This window comes from Convolutriloba macropyga, chromosome 14 (assembly GCF_964194025.1).
Source record: "Convolutriloba macropyga chromosome 14, txConMacr16.3, whole genome shotgun sequence".
NCBI lineage: Eukaryota > Metazoa > Xenacoelomorpha > Acoela > Convolutidae > Convolutriloba > Convolutriloba macropyga.
In genome coordinates, this window is record NC_134481.1 from 40,572,329 (window position 1) to 40,590,666 (window position 18,338).

Here is an 18,338-nt window from a genome sequence, read left to right on the forward strand (position 1 = left end):
CATTATAAAACTATTGTAATGGCCCACTTGGCGTAGAAAAAATGCATAATTGAAGATACTTATAGTTCTTCATGAATAGCCGATGGTTTTCACGGTTGCGACAAAACTTGGTAATTTGAACTTAATTTTTAGTTTTTGCCGTTCTTTTTGGAGTAGTCTAACATATTATGGATAATTGCATGTCTTAATTGCTTCCTATGAAGTATAAAATAACCTTCCTAATGACCCCAGTTGATATGCATTGGTTTTAATCAATTTGAAGTTAGTTGTTTTCAAAAGATAGAAACATATATTTGAACTTCGCACATTTTGGTCTTATTTGTCGACCGGTTACCGAGTCTCATTATTGACAGGTCTCATATCCTATCTAATGAATGAGCGGTAAATTTGTTGAATTAAGGTTTCATCTCATTCCATATTCATTTTGTTAAGTGTTTTTTTAAAATACAGAGAGAGTTTTGGTCGTAACTAATGTTCGCTATTATTTGATTTTTATGTTGGTCTTGTCTAGTGCTCTCATTAATGGCAAGTCTTTTTGGACCCTCTAATCCAGCATTAATTTTTGACTTAGTTGTTTGTTGAACAATATGTGAATGTTTGGAAGTTTTCTATCTCTCTCATTTGGTAGACGATTAAATAAAAACGTGGATGAACATTTGTGCGAACGCAGATTACCAAGACTCCTTGTCTACTTACGTCGCCAAATTCAATTGCAGCTTTCAACTGCTAACAAGATCTTCCGTAAGTCTACGTAAACCTTTTTTAAGCCTTCAAGGTCAACCGGAGCTTCAAGGGACAAATAAGAAAGAGTGAAATTACACAATACCCTACTAATATAATTTTGATTCATGTCTTCAAATCGAAGAACTTATACCAGAAAGATACAGAATAGAAAAACTGCAAACTTAGAGATAGAAAACTTAAATTGAAATAATGTGTACACGCCTTACTAAAAGTGCTTCGCGGCGTTTAGTTTAACAATATGCTATATAACGGCTGCTACCTTGCCTACTCCTTTACCTGAATAAATTTTCATCTATTTCCTTGAAACGTTGAAACAAAAATAACTCATCCTAAATAGTGATAAGAAAACAGGATGCATTCTTTCTTCTCGTTAAGCAATGTTTAATTGAACCTTAAGCGAATAAGCTATGAAGATTTTCTCTTGGTTCTGTTTTCACTCAGAAAAAAAACTTAAATTTCATATCAGCTATTTTAAATTTCATAATAGAACTAAATCACCTCCAAAATGCGAACAAAAACAAAGAAGATACAGTAACATCAGTTCATTCAGATCCTAATTTACAATTCAAAGATCATTTGACATGCACGCGTTTCTTGGAGTACTCCCAAACAAGCAAAGAGGCAGCCACGTGGACGTTGAGGGATCTTATCACACCGGCCTGGGGGATCTCCAAATGTACAGAACAGAAGTCGAGTAGGTCACCCGGTACTCCCAGCTTCTCATTGCCCAATAGTACTGCGCATTTCTGAGGGAAATCGTACGATTGCAAAGGAACTGATTTGGTGCTTTGCTCTAAAGAAAAAGAAGAATAAATACAACGAACATGTCCAACGAACAACGTCATTATCCAAACTATTCTGTATTTACAACTGCCGTTTATCCTGTTTATCCCGTTATTGAAACAAAACGTCAAACTATCAGACAAAAAAATTGGTAGTACGAAAGACAGCATAAAAGAAAGCAGGAGTGATACAATTGCTACAACAAACTCTGTCTAAGAGCAATCAATAAATTGTAATGAAATGCGAATAGTGCAACACCAAAAATAAAACGACTGACCGCAAGAGAAACTCTTTAAAACGGCAATAAAAATCGTAGACGGCAGATTGCCGGAAAATAACCGCTGTTAAACGGGCTTGACACATCGGGATCGAAAAAGAAGAAAAGGGAACAGATAGAAATTGACAGAATTTCTTCCTAAGTTTCAAAAAGTGTTCTGATTCCGTGTGCAATTTCAGTTAGATTCTAAAACTATACTCAATTCAGCTTCTTAACTGAAAGCTATTAAGCTTGATACTAATTTCAGCTAGCAATCGCTCTAATGAAGTGTGATCACCTAATGCACTATGACTTAATGACCGGGCTTTATCTTTATTCCGTTTCTTCTGATTTTGTTCTTTGAGATTGGCCGTATTCACTACATTGCGTAATTCAATGTGGGAAGGAATTTAAAATCCATTCAGTTTAAACAGTGAGTGAGGTAAGTCACGAAACAAGCGTCAAAATCGCGACTTATGTCAAACGAAAAACTTGATCAAAAGGTAAAGCGGAGTCCAACGGTGGCTATTAAACCAACATAGCTGGCAGATTGCCAGAAAATAGCCGCAATAGATTCGTAGATCGGCAGTCTAAAAAAACAGTAAAAAGACAGACCAAAAAAATTCGTCTTTTCATTGAACGCTGATGTTATATTTTGATTAAAAATCTGTATAAGTTATTGCTGCCTCTATTAGCTGATCTCAAATAACCTTCATTTAGAGTGACACACCCATTTGACCTTATCTCTTTGAATTAAAGTAAATAAAAGTCAATTTCAAAGTGAGGAGGTCATTTTTGAGAATGAGGTAAGTCAAGTGTGACCAAAAATTTAATCACGCGCATGAACAAAAAACTCGCTCCACTAAGAGCGAAAAATGACGTCACACATGCAATTCAGTTGAAATTGCATGAACGAATGATCAAAAATTGGCTGTGACGTAATATGGTCGTAACAAAAATCATGACGACGAAATAAAAAAACATAGCAGGACAAGTCCTGACGTACAATTCAAAAAATTTTCATTGACTAAACAGAAAACTAGACCTAGAACGGACTATGAGTGGATCGGGAAAACCATTTAGTAAAAAAATCCTATCCAAAAAATCGAAAAAACAGAAAAATAAAAGTGAAATTGCCGCATGTGAACAAAAAACCACTAGCGAGAAAGCGAATTTTTGTTCAAACACCATTTTCTCACTCTACTTCACAATTAGAACGAAAGAAATTCACGTCGTAAAACCACTCCTCGCTTTTTCGCTCCACTACCTGTTTCGGCGCGACCAAAATCATCACTTTACAAACATCACCAAAATCATCAATGTGTAAAGTTTTTGAAAAAAAAAGACAGCGCCCCAAAACAAATCAAATTCTTTTAATTGTAAAAGAAGGAGAGCACCTAAATAATAGCCGTTGAGAGGCTGACGGCGTCTATTTAAAAAACAATTTTTTGACCTCTCTTACCGAGTGCCACAATAGTGTATCCCTGGGCCATGAGGGTGACTAAATACTCCTTGAGGTAGTGGGCCTTGACCTCTTCCATGGGAAGCCACTTAGAAGCAGTAACAGACAGACTGGCGAAGTCTGCACTCATCTCACAAGCTCTCACGCTGTGCACAACCAACTTCTCTATACCCTATGGACAAAATATGAAAAGTTATATTTTCGCTCGGTTTTATTGTTGAGTCTTGCGCTAATGAACATTGCCTGATGACTCAATAAGCTACCCAGACGTTAGCTGTTTAATGAATGATTAAATTGATGAATTTGCTCATATATCTGGGAGGTCAATAACGAAGATTAACTGAAAATTCATTGCTCATATCGGAACTCCAATTATAATTTCTTAACATTGATTTATCATTTTTCCTGACTGTTAAGAACATTATTAAGTTGAGTTTTTGGTTTCAAACCTTTTATCGACAAGTTTTGATTGAGGCAAGGAAGATAAAGACTTAAATCACAGTAATGTATATATGGTGACCTCCGCAGCATAGAGCCGGGCCATATATACACATACATGAAAATTACTATATTTTCTTGTTTTTTCCACTATATTTCCATTTTTTCATAAAAATAAAAATCTATCATTTTTTTGACTAAATTTACTAAATTTTGCTATTATTAATTGTAAAACCTAAATTCCCCATTACTATCTCTAATACCTTTATCATCAAATGGACCAATAGCTATTTTATATTGTTCTTTAGTTTCTAAATGATGTCTATTACTATCAATAGTATAATTAGTTACATATTTAGATTTACCTTCATATATAGCATTAGTATAATCTTCCAAAATAAAAATAAAACAAAAAAATCAAAAAATGAAAGCAAATTTAGATTTCACTCTTTAAGAGCGATTCACTCTTTTCGGGGTGATTCCTGAGTAGGGAGATCGCTCTTTTCACTCTTTAAGAGCGAATCACTCTTTTTGATCAGTGAAACTGCTTCGCAGATATTTTTTTATACTTTTATTTCAAATTATCTATACTCTTCAATAAATTTATATTTTCTTTTACTTTTTCTATATTTATCCCATTATTAATAAGAAATGATACAAAATAATAGTATTTACACGAAGGACCTTCGGTCTTGTTACACCAACAACTATCAGCGTAACCACTTCGCAGATCCTCTGTTTGGGTAATATTTAATCTAGGACTTACAGCTCTAGGACTTTGCCAACTAGGATTAATTGTTTTATCCGCGAAGCGGTTACACCGATCAGTTATATTTCTACTAAATCCTCTAGTTAATTCTACATCTGGATGTTGTTTCTTTACATGAGCCCGTATTCCATCATATCTCACAACAGAAGTACAATATGGACAATTAACTTTAGCTGAAGTACAACTTCTACATGTATACTTACCCTCATCAAAATCAGTTAGTGGTTTTTTATAATTACATTTATTACAACTACGGAGTAGGTTCTCTGATCTTCTAATTAGGACTTCCGGGCTAAGGTTAGGGTTAAGGTTAAGGTTAAGGTTAGGGTCTGAGTTAGAGTTAGAGTCATAGATAGAACTAGAACCAGAACTAGAGCTAGAAATAGGGTTAGAACTAGAACTAGAACTAGATTCATTTTTAAAGAACAACCCCATGGAGAAAAATCATTAGCACAAATACCACTTATTATATTACCACACATACATTTATCAGTTTTTATCTTTATGACATGATTCATAATGATATTTTAAAACAGCAATGTTTCCATATTTATAGTTACACTCTAAACATTGTAAAAGCATTTTTAATAGATGAAATTATAATATTAGCTATGCTTTAGAATCGGTATAACCGCTTGGTTTACCACTGACTCCATCTGTTCGTGGATAATATTTAACCATGATTTCAATTAAATCTTTAGTATTATCTTTAGATGTAATACACTCTACTAAATATTTATTTCCTAAAATATTGAGTGTATTAGTTTTACATCTTTTATCTTAAATCAAATCAAGGTCTAATTCTTTTTTATCTTTAACAAAATTTATAATCTCTTCTCTAAACTCTTCATTATTTATATATAGTTTGTTTAAAAACTTTCCTCCCTTTCTATTCAAAATTCCCATCCCTTCATTGACGAAGTCACAGTTACACTGATCTACGAAGCAGCTTCCCTGATTTATATATTCATCTTGTATTGTATTCCGCAAATCATTATCCAACTCTTCTCCATATCCAACATTAACTAATGTATTTACTCTACTCAACATTGTGCTTGCTCCCATTGCTACACTCCCAGCATTTCTTGATATTATATCAGGATAAATATAACTAAATATAATTAAACCTGGGCTTATAATTCCACCAATAGTTGATAAACTTTTTAAACCCTTTCCCATAATCATTTCTTTAGTTAGAACATCATTCTGTATTTTAGTATTATTTAAAGTAAGAAGTTTATTAAAATAAAACTGATAATTATCATGATTAATAACATTTCTATCTGTTGCATTTATCATGAGTGGTTTCATATATGCTACAAGTTTATTTATATCTTTTCTTTCTAAATCATCTTTTAAACTAAGAGCTTTTAAATCAAGGAAACCAGCTCTTGAATCATATATTGTTCTATTACTATTAATAATAATAAAAGTATTTTCCTTTTTATTATATTTAATTATACCATAACGAAGTTCATCTGACATTCCATCTGTACGATTATAATGGTTACTATTTAACTCATTAATTATTTTATTGAAGTCATGTTCACATTTATATATCTCATTAAAGTTTTTAAATAGATCAGGTCCATTATAAGTTGTTAAATAAATAGTATCCCAACTCATTCTTGCAGTATTAATTATTTGAGCCGGTTTATGACACATTACAATCATTTGAATATTATAATGTCTACCTTCAGTAAAATAATAACCTATATCCTTATTTAACCTATCACCCATATCATCAAGTACTATAACACAATTTTGAAATTCATGCATTTTACTTTTTGTGATCATATTTATATCACATTTATTAAACCCAGTATAAAACTTATCAGACTCAGGATCTATCCAGTCTCTGTCATCCTTGCACACTATAACTATAGGTCTTTGATCATGTTCCACCATATTTTTAGCTTGGTCTTGGTCTTGATCTTGGTTTTGGTCTTGATCTTGGTTTTGGTCCTGGTTTTGGTTTTGGTCTTGATCTTGGTTTTGGTCCTGGTTTTGGTTTTGGTCTTGATCTTGGTCTTGATCTTGGTTTTGGATTGAGTATAACTTTAAATATTGTCTAATAAAATAAGTTTCACCTGTTCCAGTTCCACCATAAACAATAGTATGTAATGGTGACTTTTCAAATTCAAATCTAACTAAACTCCTATTCAAAAATCCACCAAAGCTTTCTTCTAGTTTTGTATATTTACTCGGTCTCGAATTATAAAATATAAAACAAATTCCAATTATAATAACAAGAAAAAAAAAGTATACCGCCTTTGTCCATTTTTATATATTAAATTTATTATATAAAAATGCTCATCCTAACTTTTGAGGAATTCAATAATAAATTTAGTATTGATAATAATGCTATGAGTGATATTAGAATAAAAGATATAGGTAAAGATATAAGTCTAACACCAATTGTAATGAGAGATGATAAACCAGAAATGGTAAGTGAACCTAACTCTAACATTATTGTAAATCTACATCCAACTGAAGGTACACATTGGGTTTTAGTTATAAGAAGAGAAGACGGTCCTGTGTATTACTTTGATAGTTTTGGCGTTGAGATCCCACCTTTATTTTTAGAAGAATATGTTGATCTAGGCTCTAATGAGAGAATACAACAATATGATGAATCTTATTGTGGGGCTTATTGTTTATATATGATCTATCTTATTGATAGAAGATTTAGAATTAAAAGTGCTTTGAATATTCTAGTTAATCAATGTAAATATCCAGGAATATATAATGAGTGTTTTTGTTTAAGTTGTAATGTTAATCATAATGCTGATGATAATGTTAATGATAATGATAATGTAAATGTAAATGTTAATGATAAATGATAATGTTAATGTTAATGATAATGATTATGATAATGATCTACGAAGTAGTTTTGCTAATAATGATAATGATTATGATAATGATAATGATGGTGATAATGACATTGATATTGATAATGATCTACGAAGTAGCTTTGCTAATAATGATAATGTTAATGATAATGATAATGATGGAGATAATTTTATATATCTATTTGGTGAAAAACATGGTAAACATGGGTGAAGCCTCATCAAAAGGTTAAACCTAATAAAAATGGTGAAATATCGGTGGAAACGCTTCGCGGATGGACAAAGTCCCATAGTCCTACTAACAATATCTCTATCAGGGAAACCGCTTCGCAGATAAATATAAATGAAGATCTACAATCATTGCTAAATGATGATGATATAATTACTGAAGCCACATTCCCAGATAACTTTAGATGTATAATATCTGGTCCTAGTGAATGTGGTAAGACATTCTTATTTAAAAAAACTAATTCTAGCTAGTATAAATTATGATAAGCTATACATCATTGGACCTACTGGTGATCAATATGAAGGTTTAGAAAGAAAAAACCCTAAAGCAATTATAGAATTTATTAAAGATATAAAAGATTTACCATCTCCTAATAAACTACCCAAAGACTTAAAGAAACTAATGATATTCGATTATGTTAGAGCCAAAGAACCAGTTATTAATGAATACTTTTGTAGAGGTAGACATAATAATTGCAATATGATATATCTTAATCTAAACCTGTTCTCTCTGGATAGGCAGAGTGTTAGAGAGAACTGTAATCTATTTATTTTATTTGAACAGAGAGTAAAGTCCTAGCATCGATATGTCAAGATTTCTTTAATAATGTTGAACTTAGTTATAATGATTTTGCTAATATATGTAATAAGGTATGGAAAGAGCCTTATAATTATATTGTCATTGATATAACTAAAAATAAAAATATTAATGGTAAACTAAGAATTAATTGGGATCGGAGAGTTTTGTAGTTTAGTTTATGTTTATGTTTATCTTTATATCTATCTGTGAAACAGCTTCGTTGATATCTATATCTACACCAGATCTGCGAAGCAGCTTCACTGATGGGGCTTCGCCCAGCTGACAACGTCAGATCAACAAAGTTGCTAGTTACACTAGATCAACGAAGTTGTTAACACAAACAGACCTTCGGTCTGCTGACTACGTCAGATGTAAAGTAAAACTTAATACATCACCATTAAAGTCTATAGGTCTTCCATGCTCATCTTTAATATGAAACTCTATATATTCTATTCTATCTTTAGTTACATTTTGATACAAGATATTAGTTGGTATAATATTTATCAAGTAACCTGGTGGTTCTGTTAGCTTAAAGGTATATAGTATGTCTGTATCTTTGCCATTAACTTTAGCTCCAGATATAATATTGCAATGAATGTTAATATTATTGAAACCCATAATATCAACAATTTTCTGAGATGTATATGTACCCGCTCTATATAATACTTTCCTAAATCCTAGTAATGATCCTATTGAGTTTTCTACATCAAAGCTAAGTACTCCTTGTTTTATTTCCATTTTACATTTCATTGTATTTTTATCTACTTCTATTATAACATTACCTTCAGTTTCTTCTTTTATTATTTCTGCTATTTCAGATAATTCATATGCACCAGATGTTATATATAATTTTGTATCAGAGAAAACTTGTCGATCTAAAGAATTGAACCTAAATTTATTTTTATTCCCATTTACATTAAACACCGAATTATAAACAGATAATCTAATTAAACCATTAAGTATAGGTTCACTAAAGTTAAACTTTTCTGTTGGCTTTATCATTCTAAAGTTAAGTGTATACTCTTCTTTAGTTTTAGTTAAAGCTTCATGTATATTTTGCAGTTCTCTTAACATTAAACTATCGGTGAAACCGCTTCGTGAATCAGTCATTTTTTATCTAATAAAAATGGATTTTAATTTGGATACAACTTATGGTTATAATAATGATATACATAAAAGTAAGACTATAAAGTATAAACCAAATAATCTAGCAACAATGAAAACGGTTAATACCAATATTAATATCATACTCAATAGAGAAGAGAATCACTTAAATTAGCGTGATTCCTATCTAGAGATAGAGTTTGTTGTATCAGATGATGCTGGGTGTATTTGCTAATGATGCTAATATCAGATTAGTTATTTATGGTATGATGGCATTGTTTAGTTCAATTAAGCTTGAAACTAGTGGTGGTAGGACTATTGAATATATAGATCGTTGTCATCCTAATCTATTGATGTATAAGTTATTAACTAGTACTGGTGATGAATATGAGAGTGGTTTTGTTAGAAATCAGGGTAATAGAGATAGTCAACTTAAACGTGACCATATTGCTGCACAACGAGGTCATATGTATATGATGATTAAAATGAGTGATCTATTTGGTTTCATAAAAAGATTATATATGGTTTAGGATCTAAACTAATATTAAAAAGAGATAATAATGATAGAGCTCTATTTAGAGTTAATGCTAATCCTGGTGCAGTTGCTAATGATGGTAATATAGAAATTAGAGATATATGGTGTGTGCCCAGTATTGACCCTAGTAATGATAATAGAATTATTGTGCAAAAGGGTTTAAGTAAAAAGAATAATGTAGACTTTAGCTATTATGAAAGAAAGACATTTTATAAGACTGTACCCAATGCTACTAACTTCTTGTTTGATCTAGGTATGGAAAGTCGTAAGGAAAGATCACAATATATAATAGTTGGCTTTGAAAATAATAATGTTAATGAACACATGATGCAAGTATATTTGATGTAATGAATGTTACTGAATGTTATTGTAAGATTGGTAGTGAGTTTTATCCTGAGGATAGAATGAATATTAATTATGGAACTAATAATTATAATGAGGCTCTTAAAAAGATTGTTAGCTTTAATAAAGATTATAATGGGCTACCACATAATATAAAATCATATATAAATCATAGAACATTCAAAAGCATTTATAGAATATATGTATTTGATACTAGATATCAAAGTGATCATATAGGTCCACAACCAATAAAACTTAATTTTAAATCTAGTGCTGCAGTTGCAGATGTTATATGTCATGCATTAGTATTAACTAGAAAGGTTATTAGTGTGAATAGTGATGGTAATAAGATGGTTGATATTATATCATAGGTATAATTTAAGTCTTAGTTATAATTATAATTTTAGATATAACTCTAGCGATAATTATAATTTTAGATATAACTCTAGCGATAATTTATAATTATAGTATAATATAGTTATTGTTATAATTATATACTTATACCTATACATAACCATATACTTATACTTATACTTATAGCTAGTCAGCTCTAATTGTTACTCTTGTTAATACCTAACTATTTCTTATTAGTATTAACAAAACCTTTAGCATAAATAATATCTAATTTCCTTTTATTCTCTAGAGATAGACCCTTAGCTTCAAGCTTAATCTTAGCCTTAGGTCTAACCTTGGGCTTAGGCTTGGATTTAATAACAACAAAAGGATTATACTTTTTAACTTCCATTATTTTTTATATATAGAAATGAGACTTTTAAAAAGTTCAAAACTAATTCATATTGTGTTGGAGGTAGATATTATAGTGGTACTGTTAATATAAGAGGAGCTATTACTTCAAAAGGAACTAAGATGTTAAAAGGTAATTGTGTTTTATGTAGAAGGAATAAATCAATGAGAGTATCTCATGCAACAATAGAAGCAGAAGGACTTAAAGATTTCTTTAAAAGTGTTGGTAGGGCTACAGTTAATTTCGGGAAGAAAGTTGCTAATAATCCAGTAAGAGCATTAGAAATAGCAAGTAAAATAGGAAGTGCAGCTGCATCTAGAAACCCTAGAGCTGCTTTATCAGCCACACCTGATTTAATTAAATTTGCAACTACTGGTGAAGGTATAAAGGTAGTACAAAAAGGAAGAGGGTTATACTTAGGTACAAAGAAGAGATAATTATTAGATTATGATTATATTAGGTTTATGATTATGTTTATGATTATTATTATATTATATTTATGATTATGATTATGATTATATTATGTTTATGATTATGATTATAGCTATGATTATAACTAAGATTATGATTATAAATTTATCGATAAATATTAATACTAAAATTATTATTACTAAAAACATTGTTATTACTAAGCACTAATATCTTTAATCTAAAAAAAATACTCAACTTATTCTTGTTCTTCTTATAATCCTCATATAACTTAACAAATTCATTATATTCATCATTATCTATTTTATTATCTTTCATTGATTTAGTATATAGTTTATCAAACTTATCACTAAATTGTTTACTTAAAATATACTTCTGTGAATACTTTATAATTTTATTTCTAATTTTAGTATTAATTGTTTTTGATAATGAACCACAAACAGTTGCTGTAGCAAAAGCTGTCGGTATAGAATAAGCTAATCCTATACCTGTTAATGCAACTGATGTTGTTGTTGCCGTTGTTGCTATTGATGATAATACTATTTCTGTTATCTCAGCTACGTTCATATAATTCTTATATCTACTTAACTTCTTATTATAGTTATTAGTTTGTTTCATAATAATTTCTAATATCTTTTATAATGTTAATATTATTATTAAATTTATTATTGGCTAAATCTTTTCGTTTATGTATTGTTCATTAACGGTTGACAAGTTGGGATATAGTAATCTCTCACTCGGTGCTGTTGGGTTAGTCATAGTTTCGGTTATTTTAATTAGTAAAAATACTTTCTATTTCTTTCGTTATATCTTCTTGTTTAAAACCATAATGCTTCTCTAGATTTTCTTGTTCTTTATTATCAAGTAACGTACTTCGTAAAAGTATAGCAATTATATATTGTACTATTGTCCTTTTATTCTTTAAAAGGGCTTCATCTATAAAAGAATTAGTATTTTTATTAACTTCTTTAAATTCTTTTAGCCCAGTAGTAAACATTTCATCTAGTTGTATGTAAGTAATATTCTGATTAAACTTATTATTATCAAATTCTTGTTTTAATTGATTATATTTAGAGATAGTATCTGCAGCAAATTTATTACAAAACTTAACAGTATTTCTGACTTCATTTGTTGATTCAATAAAATCATTAATTAGTTCTTCATTAACTTGTTTCGTTTAGTTGTAATGTTTTAGTTGTAACTTTATCAAAGTCACCCTTTCTTAGTTCAGTTATGTTTCTACGTAAAATGTCTATTTTATTAGAAGAGGATAATAAGTTATTGTCACAATACTCTTTATTAACAACATCTTTTTCATCTATCGGAGGATGTACCTTTGTAATTTTATAAGTATCCTTCATATCAATATTATCATTATCTTCAAGGAATAAACCGCGAGCCTTACTTAGTGTTAAGTTGTTTGTTGATGTTGATGTTGATTTATGTTTAGCTTGATTGAATCTATTTCTTGTCATCTTTGTATTTGTTTACATATAATTAGAATAATAATTAGTCTTGTAATTAGACTTATAATTAGTCTTACAATTAGACTTAGACTTAGAATTATAATTAGACTTCGGACCGCAGGTCAATACTTAATGATTCCAAAACCTTATTATTAGATTCAAAGTCAAACTCGGATTTTAAAAATTCCTGTTCGTAATATTTACCTTCTATTATCTCACCATTAATATCTTCTATTTTATATGTTGGTGGTTGTGTTTTTAGAACTTCATTAACTTTAAACAATTCTCTATTCCAATTAGAAGTGTAACCTTTAGAGAAGATATTACGTTTATCTACATTTCTAACATAATCACCAACTTTAAGTTTAGGTTAAATATTCTTAAAACTAAAAGTTTATTTAACTTTATCAGGATTATTAGAAGCATCAACTGGTGTCATATTAATTGTTGAATGAATGTTATTGTGTTATTGTTATATGTTACGACTGCATCATTTAGTATATATTCCCAATTACCATCACCATTGATGAACATTGGTTTATTAATTTTATGTAACAATGTTCTATTAAATCTCTCTATGAATACAGCCTTTAAATCACTATAAGTAGAATATAGTTTTGTTTCATATTCTTTAAGTAAAGATTTAAATGTTTTATTGTAAAACTCACTACCTCTATCTACCCATAACTTTTCTGGTTTTCTAGGTTCAGAGCCACCTTGTGGACGTTCACTTAATACTATTTTAAAACCATTAGTTATAGATAAACCAGATTTATTCTTTAATGGAATAGCCAATGCATATTTTGTGAATATATCTATAACTGTTAATATAAACTTATAATTACTATTGTATTTACTTAGAGATGACTTATCAATTAAATCAGCTGACCATGTTTCATCTTTATATATTGGTATTATTCTTTCTCTTCTAAACTTTGTTATTCAAGGACTGAATACTTCTTTAGCTAGTTGTTGTTGTTGTTGTTTTTCTATCGTTTTATTTATGGACATAGTCATAGCTTCGCTCATTTACCATAATTAAACACAAAATTATCTAGTTGGTCTTCATTAATAATATTCATAGATAATAGTTGCTTAGATATATCTAGCATTTCATCAAATAATCCACCATGACCAGCTTTTGTTTCTAGTATTAATAATTCTAGTCTTTCTACTAAATTATTTGGATCTGCAAACGAGCTCTGCTCGTGGCTAGCCAAGCAGTTTCCCTGATCTGGGTTGCTATTTAAACCCCTGCCAAATACATCATCTTTTGCCCCCATTATACGTTTTATTGTTCTATATCTAGCGCTTTTCTTATCCCCCTTTCCTAAATCATGTCCAATATCCTTTAAAAACCTTTCAATTTTGTTTTCATCTTCCTCAATATTATCATATGTTATATTTGATTTAGTAAGAAAATCAGTAAATCCTTCTGAAAACTCATATACATTATCCCTAACTAAAAATGCACCCTGCTCTAGAGTTATATCAACACCATTCATTTTATATTTTACATCTAGTAGGTAAATCTATGAGTTCTAATTTTAATTGAGGATTAGTTTGAGCCCCCATGTCATGAAGAAGTTTGGTTGTGTTTGTATCAACATAATCTGCTGCTATATTTTGAGTTTCCTTTATGGTCCCCTTTAACGTTTCATTAATCTTGGAAGTGTTTTCACCGATTTGGGAAGCGGTTTCATTAAACTGGAAACCAGCTTGCTCGATCATCTTAGTTTGTTTATCTAACTCTTGATTTTGCCAATCTATTGCTCTTAATGTTTGTTCACTTAATGCTAGATTCCGTTCAGTGTTTGCATTTAAAGTTTTTGTTAAAGGATCAAATAACTCTTCTATTTCACCATAATATTCTTGTTGTTTTAATTTATCTTCTAATCTATTCTTTGTTTTGTTTTTCTAGATTGTTTAATTCTATGAGCGTTTCTAGTTTAGTCATTTTTATAAAAATAATTATCACAATGCATTATATAATCTAATAGCGGCTTCAATAAACTTTCTATCATCATTAATTGTTAATTCTTTAATAAACTTATTATAATTAGTTATAGCTTTACTTCAATCTGGGAATTAGCTTCTCTGATTGGTGAATTTGCAAACGAGCTTCGCTTGTGGTTAACCAAACAACTCTGTTGAACTACTTCGTGGATATTATATTTCTTTGCATGTTCTAAGAACCTTTCTTTTGTATAATGAAACCTATATTTATGGAGATATATGCATAACCTACAATAGAAATGTTTACTTCTATACTGAGAGATGTGTTTAATTACTTTACACATTCTGCATACTAAATATTGATTGGGATTATTAAAGTGCACTTGCAAATGATTATATTTTTCTCTATATGTTATAATCTTATTACATACAAAACATTGGAATGGTTTACTTTGACACTCATCACAACTCCAACACCGAGCCTTATTTTTACATTTATCACATTTGGTGCTAATCATTTTTATAGTATTGATAAGCTATATAAACAATATTATTTCAAAATTTTGCATATAAAAATGAATCAACAAGATTATACCGGTTACAATCATTCAACAAGTGAACAAGCTCAATCTCATGGAAGAGTCCAATCTGGAAGTGAGCGAGCTCAATTTGGAAGTGGACAAGTCCAATCTCATGGACAAGTCCAATTTGGAAGTGGACAAGTCCAATCTGGAAGTGATAAAGCTGAATCTAGTTCTACGAGTATGGCGGTCCAAATGTTAAAAAATAAAAACAAACCAAGGAAAGAGATCAAACCAGTAGATCTGCGAAGCAGTTTCACTGATAGGGAAAGACAAAAGATAGAATTAGAAAAATCTTTAGAATCAATCAGAAGGTTTAATCGTGTAAATGAAGAAATAAAGGAGTCATATGATAAACAGAATGCAAAATTAAAACAAAGAGAAGAAAATATGCGTGAGTCATTGCGAAAGACTGAAGCAAAATATTGTCCAGATTTTGATAAGGATTTAGGTTCTGATAAGGATAAGGATTTAGGTTATTATAAGGATAAGGATAAGGATTTAGGTTCTAATAAGGATAAAGATGTAGATTCTGATAAGGATAAGGACTCAGATTTAGACTCATTTGATGATTTTGTCTATGTTCAAAAGCCTAAAACAAATAGGATTAGATGTAAAGAATGTGATGAAGAGATGACTCGAAAGAATTATAACAGACACATTCAATCACTTAAACATAAAAAGAATGAGCAATTATATAATATAAATAAAATTATTGAGAGTGCTAATGAGGATGGAATAAAAGTTACTAATGAAGATATAGAACAAAAGCTGGATGAGCAGTATACAGAGGAAGAATAAAGTTTTGTGATAATTGCGATATGTATCTTGATAATATTACTGCTTATAATAAACATGTAACAACATTAAAACATAGGAACAATGTAAGATTGGTTACGGGGGAAATAGTAAAGAATGGGAGTAAGTTTGATTGTGTAACATGTAAGACATGTCTGAGTCAATATAGTGTGGATCAACATATAAAAACAAAGATGCATATGGATAATGTAGAGGGAAAGGATCTGCGAAATTGCAAAACAACTTCATTGAGCAGTTTAACTGATAAGGATAATGATAAGGATCTGCAAAGCAGTTGGGGTACCAAGGACTCGTCCCTTTCACTGATAATAATAAAAATATAACTGAAGGATATTGCAATATATGTAATATCAGATATAACAATAAAAAGGAACACAATGGATCAGATGAACATAAAGAAAATGTTAAACAGAAAAAAAACTTGTTGATAAGAAGTGGAGAGATAAAGTTAATGAATTAGGCTTGGATCATAACATGAAGTAAAATCAAATAATAATAACTAGTAGTAATTATGAAGATCCTAAATTCTTGAATATACTGGAGCCATTGCATAACATACATCCCCATATTAAGTTTAACACCTTTGATGTAGTTAAGTATACAAAACCTACGGATGATAAATTAGAAGAAAACGAATTCACCTTTAGGTTAATGACTAGGCAATATAATGGTGCACATGACTTGGATTTATTGAATGGGGAACTAGAGACAAGAATGCAGGAACGAGAAATGAATCAACCTGGATGGAGTATGCAAAGACTTATCAAAAGAACAATGTATATACATAGGTTTTATCCTAGTGGTGGATGTGATACTGAGTTACCATTCACGTCTAGATATATACTTAATATACATAATACTGATAATAAGTGTTTGCTATGGTGTCTAAATGCTTATCTACATCCTGCATCACGTGATCCAAATACAGTTCGTAAATATAATAAACCTGAATATATTAATGAGATAAAATTACCAAACGGGGTTATACCTCCATATGATTATTATCACTTAAAGAAAATACAGGAACTAAATAAAAACAAAATATTATTTAATGTGTTTAATCTAAATAAAAATAAAACTATTAATCCTGTAATAATTAATCATAATGATCATAAAAGATGTAACATATTATACTGGGATAATCATTACTTCCTATGTAAAGATGTATCATTCCTATTAAGAACATCATCTAATCATAATAAATGTTATCCATGTCTAAAATGTTGTGTATCATTTAGAACAGAAGATGCATTAAATAAACATTTGGATTTATGTAATACACAGAAACATATAGGTAGAAGAACATTCCATAAAGATGATTACCTAAAGTTTGATAAGTTCCATTATAAAAACAGAGTACCATTTGCTATGTATTATGATTTTGAATGTATAATAAAAGATGGTAAACACATTCCTATTGCTTGTGGTTTATATATAAAAAGTGACTATCCTGATATATTAGAAGACAAGCATGAATCTAACTGTGGTGATAAAGTAGTTGATTGGTTTGTGGCTAGAGTAGATCATTATAATAAATTATTTAAAGATATATTTAGTATAAATATTCCATTGAAAGAAGATAGTATTCCATCCCCGAAGCGGTTTCACCGATTATATAGATGTTATTATTGTAATGAGGAAATGAACAATGACATCATTAAAGATTATGATCATCTAAATGGTAAATTTAGAGGATATGCTCACAATAAATGTAACCTCCAAGCTAAGAACACACTTGTACCAATGTATGCATATAATTCTTCTAATTATGATAATCACCTACTTATAATTAAACTAGCAAAGAACATGGGTGAGAAACACAATGGACAGAGTCCCATTAGACTTAAAGTATTAACTAAAACTGATGAGAATTATATTAGTATTGATATGGGTTATGCTAAAGCATTAGATATGTTTAGGTTCTTCCATCCACTTAGCTTAGATGCTATAAGTAAAACATTGAGTAATGAAGAATGTGTAACATAAAATAAATGTGGCTTAGAAAGACATAAAGGTATATTCCCATATGGATGGTTTGATAGTATAGATAAACTAGACGAATCAACATTACCACCTAAGGAAGCATTCTATTCTAAGTTGAAACAAAGTGGTATTACAGATAAAGAAAATAAGCAAGCAATTGATTGTTGGAAAGATACTAAATGTGAGACAATAAAGGATTATATGATGTTATATCTTAAAACAGATGTATTGTTATCAGTTGATGTATTTGAGAAATTCAGAGCTATGTG

The 18,338-nt window shown here is 29.9% G+C and overlaps 1 protein-coding gene across 1 annotated transcript in view; it reads right to left on the minus strand.

Moving 5' to 3' along the window:
- Window positions 1-1,199: 1,199 nt before the first annotated feature.
- LOC142353671 (uncharacterized) overlaps window positions 1,200-18,338 on the minus strand; it is a 28,107-nt gene continuing 10,968 nt past the window's right edge. Inside the window, exons 2-3 of the mRNA XM_075405975.1 lie at window positions 3,246-3,417; window positions 1,200-1,537 (exon numbers count right to left, since the gene is read on the minus strand). Of these exons, the coding sequence (XP_075262090.1) occupies window positions 1,317-1,537; window positions 3,246-3,417 (393 nt within the window). The 3' untranslated portion in view covers window positions 1,200-1,316. The remainder of the gene's footprint in view (window positions 1,538-3,245; window positions 3,418-18,338) is intronic.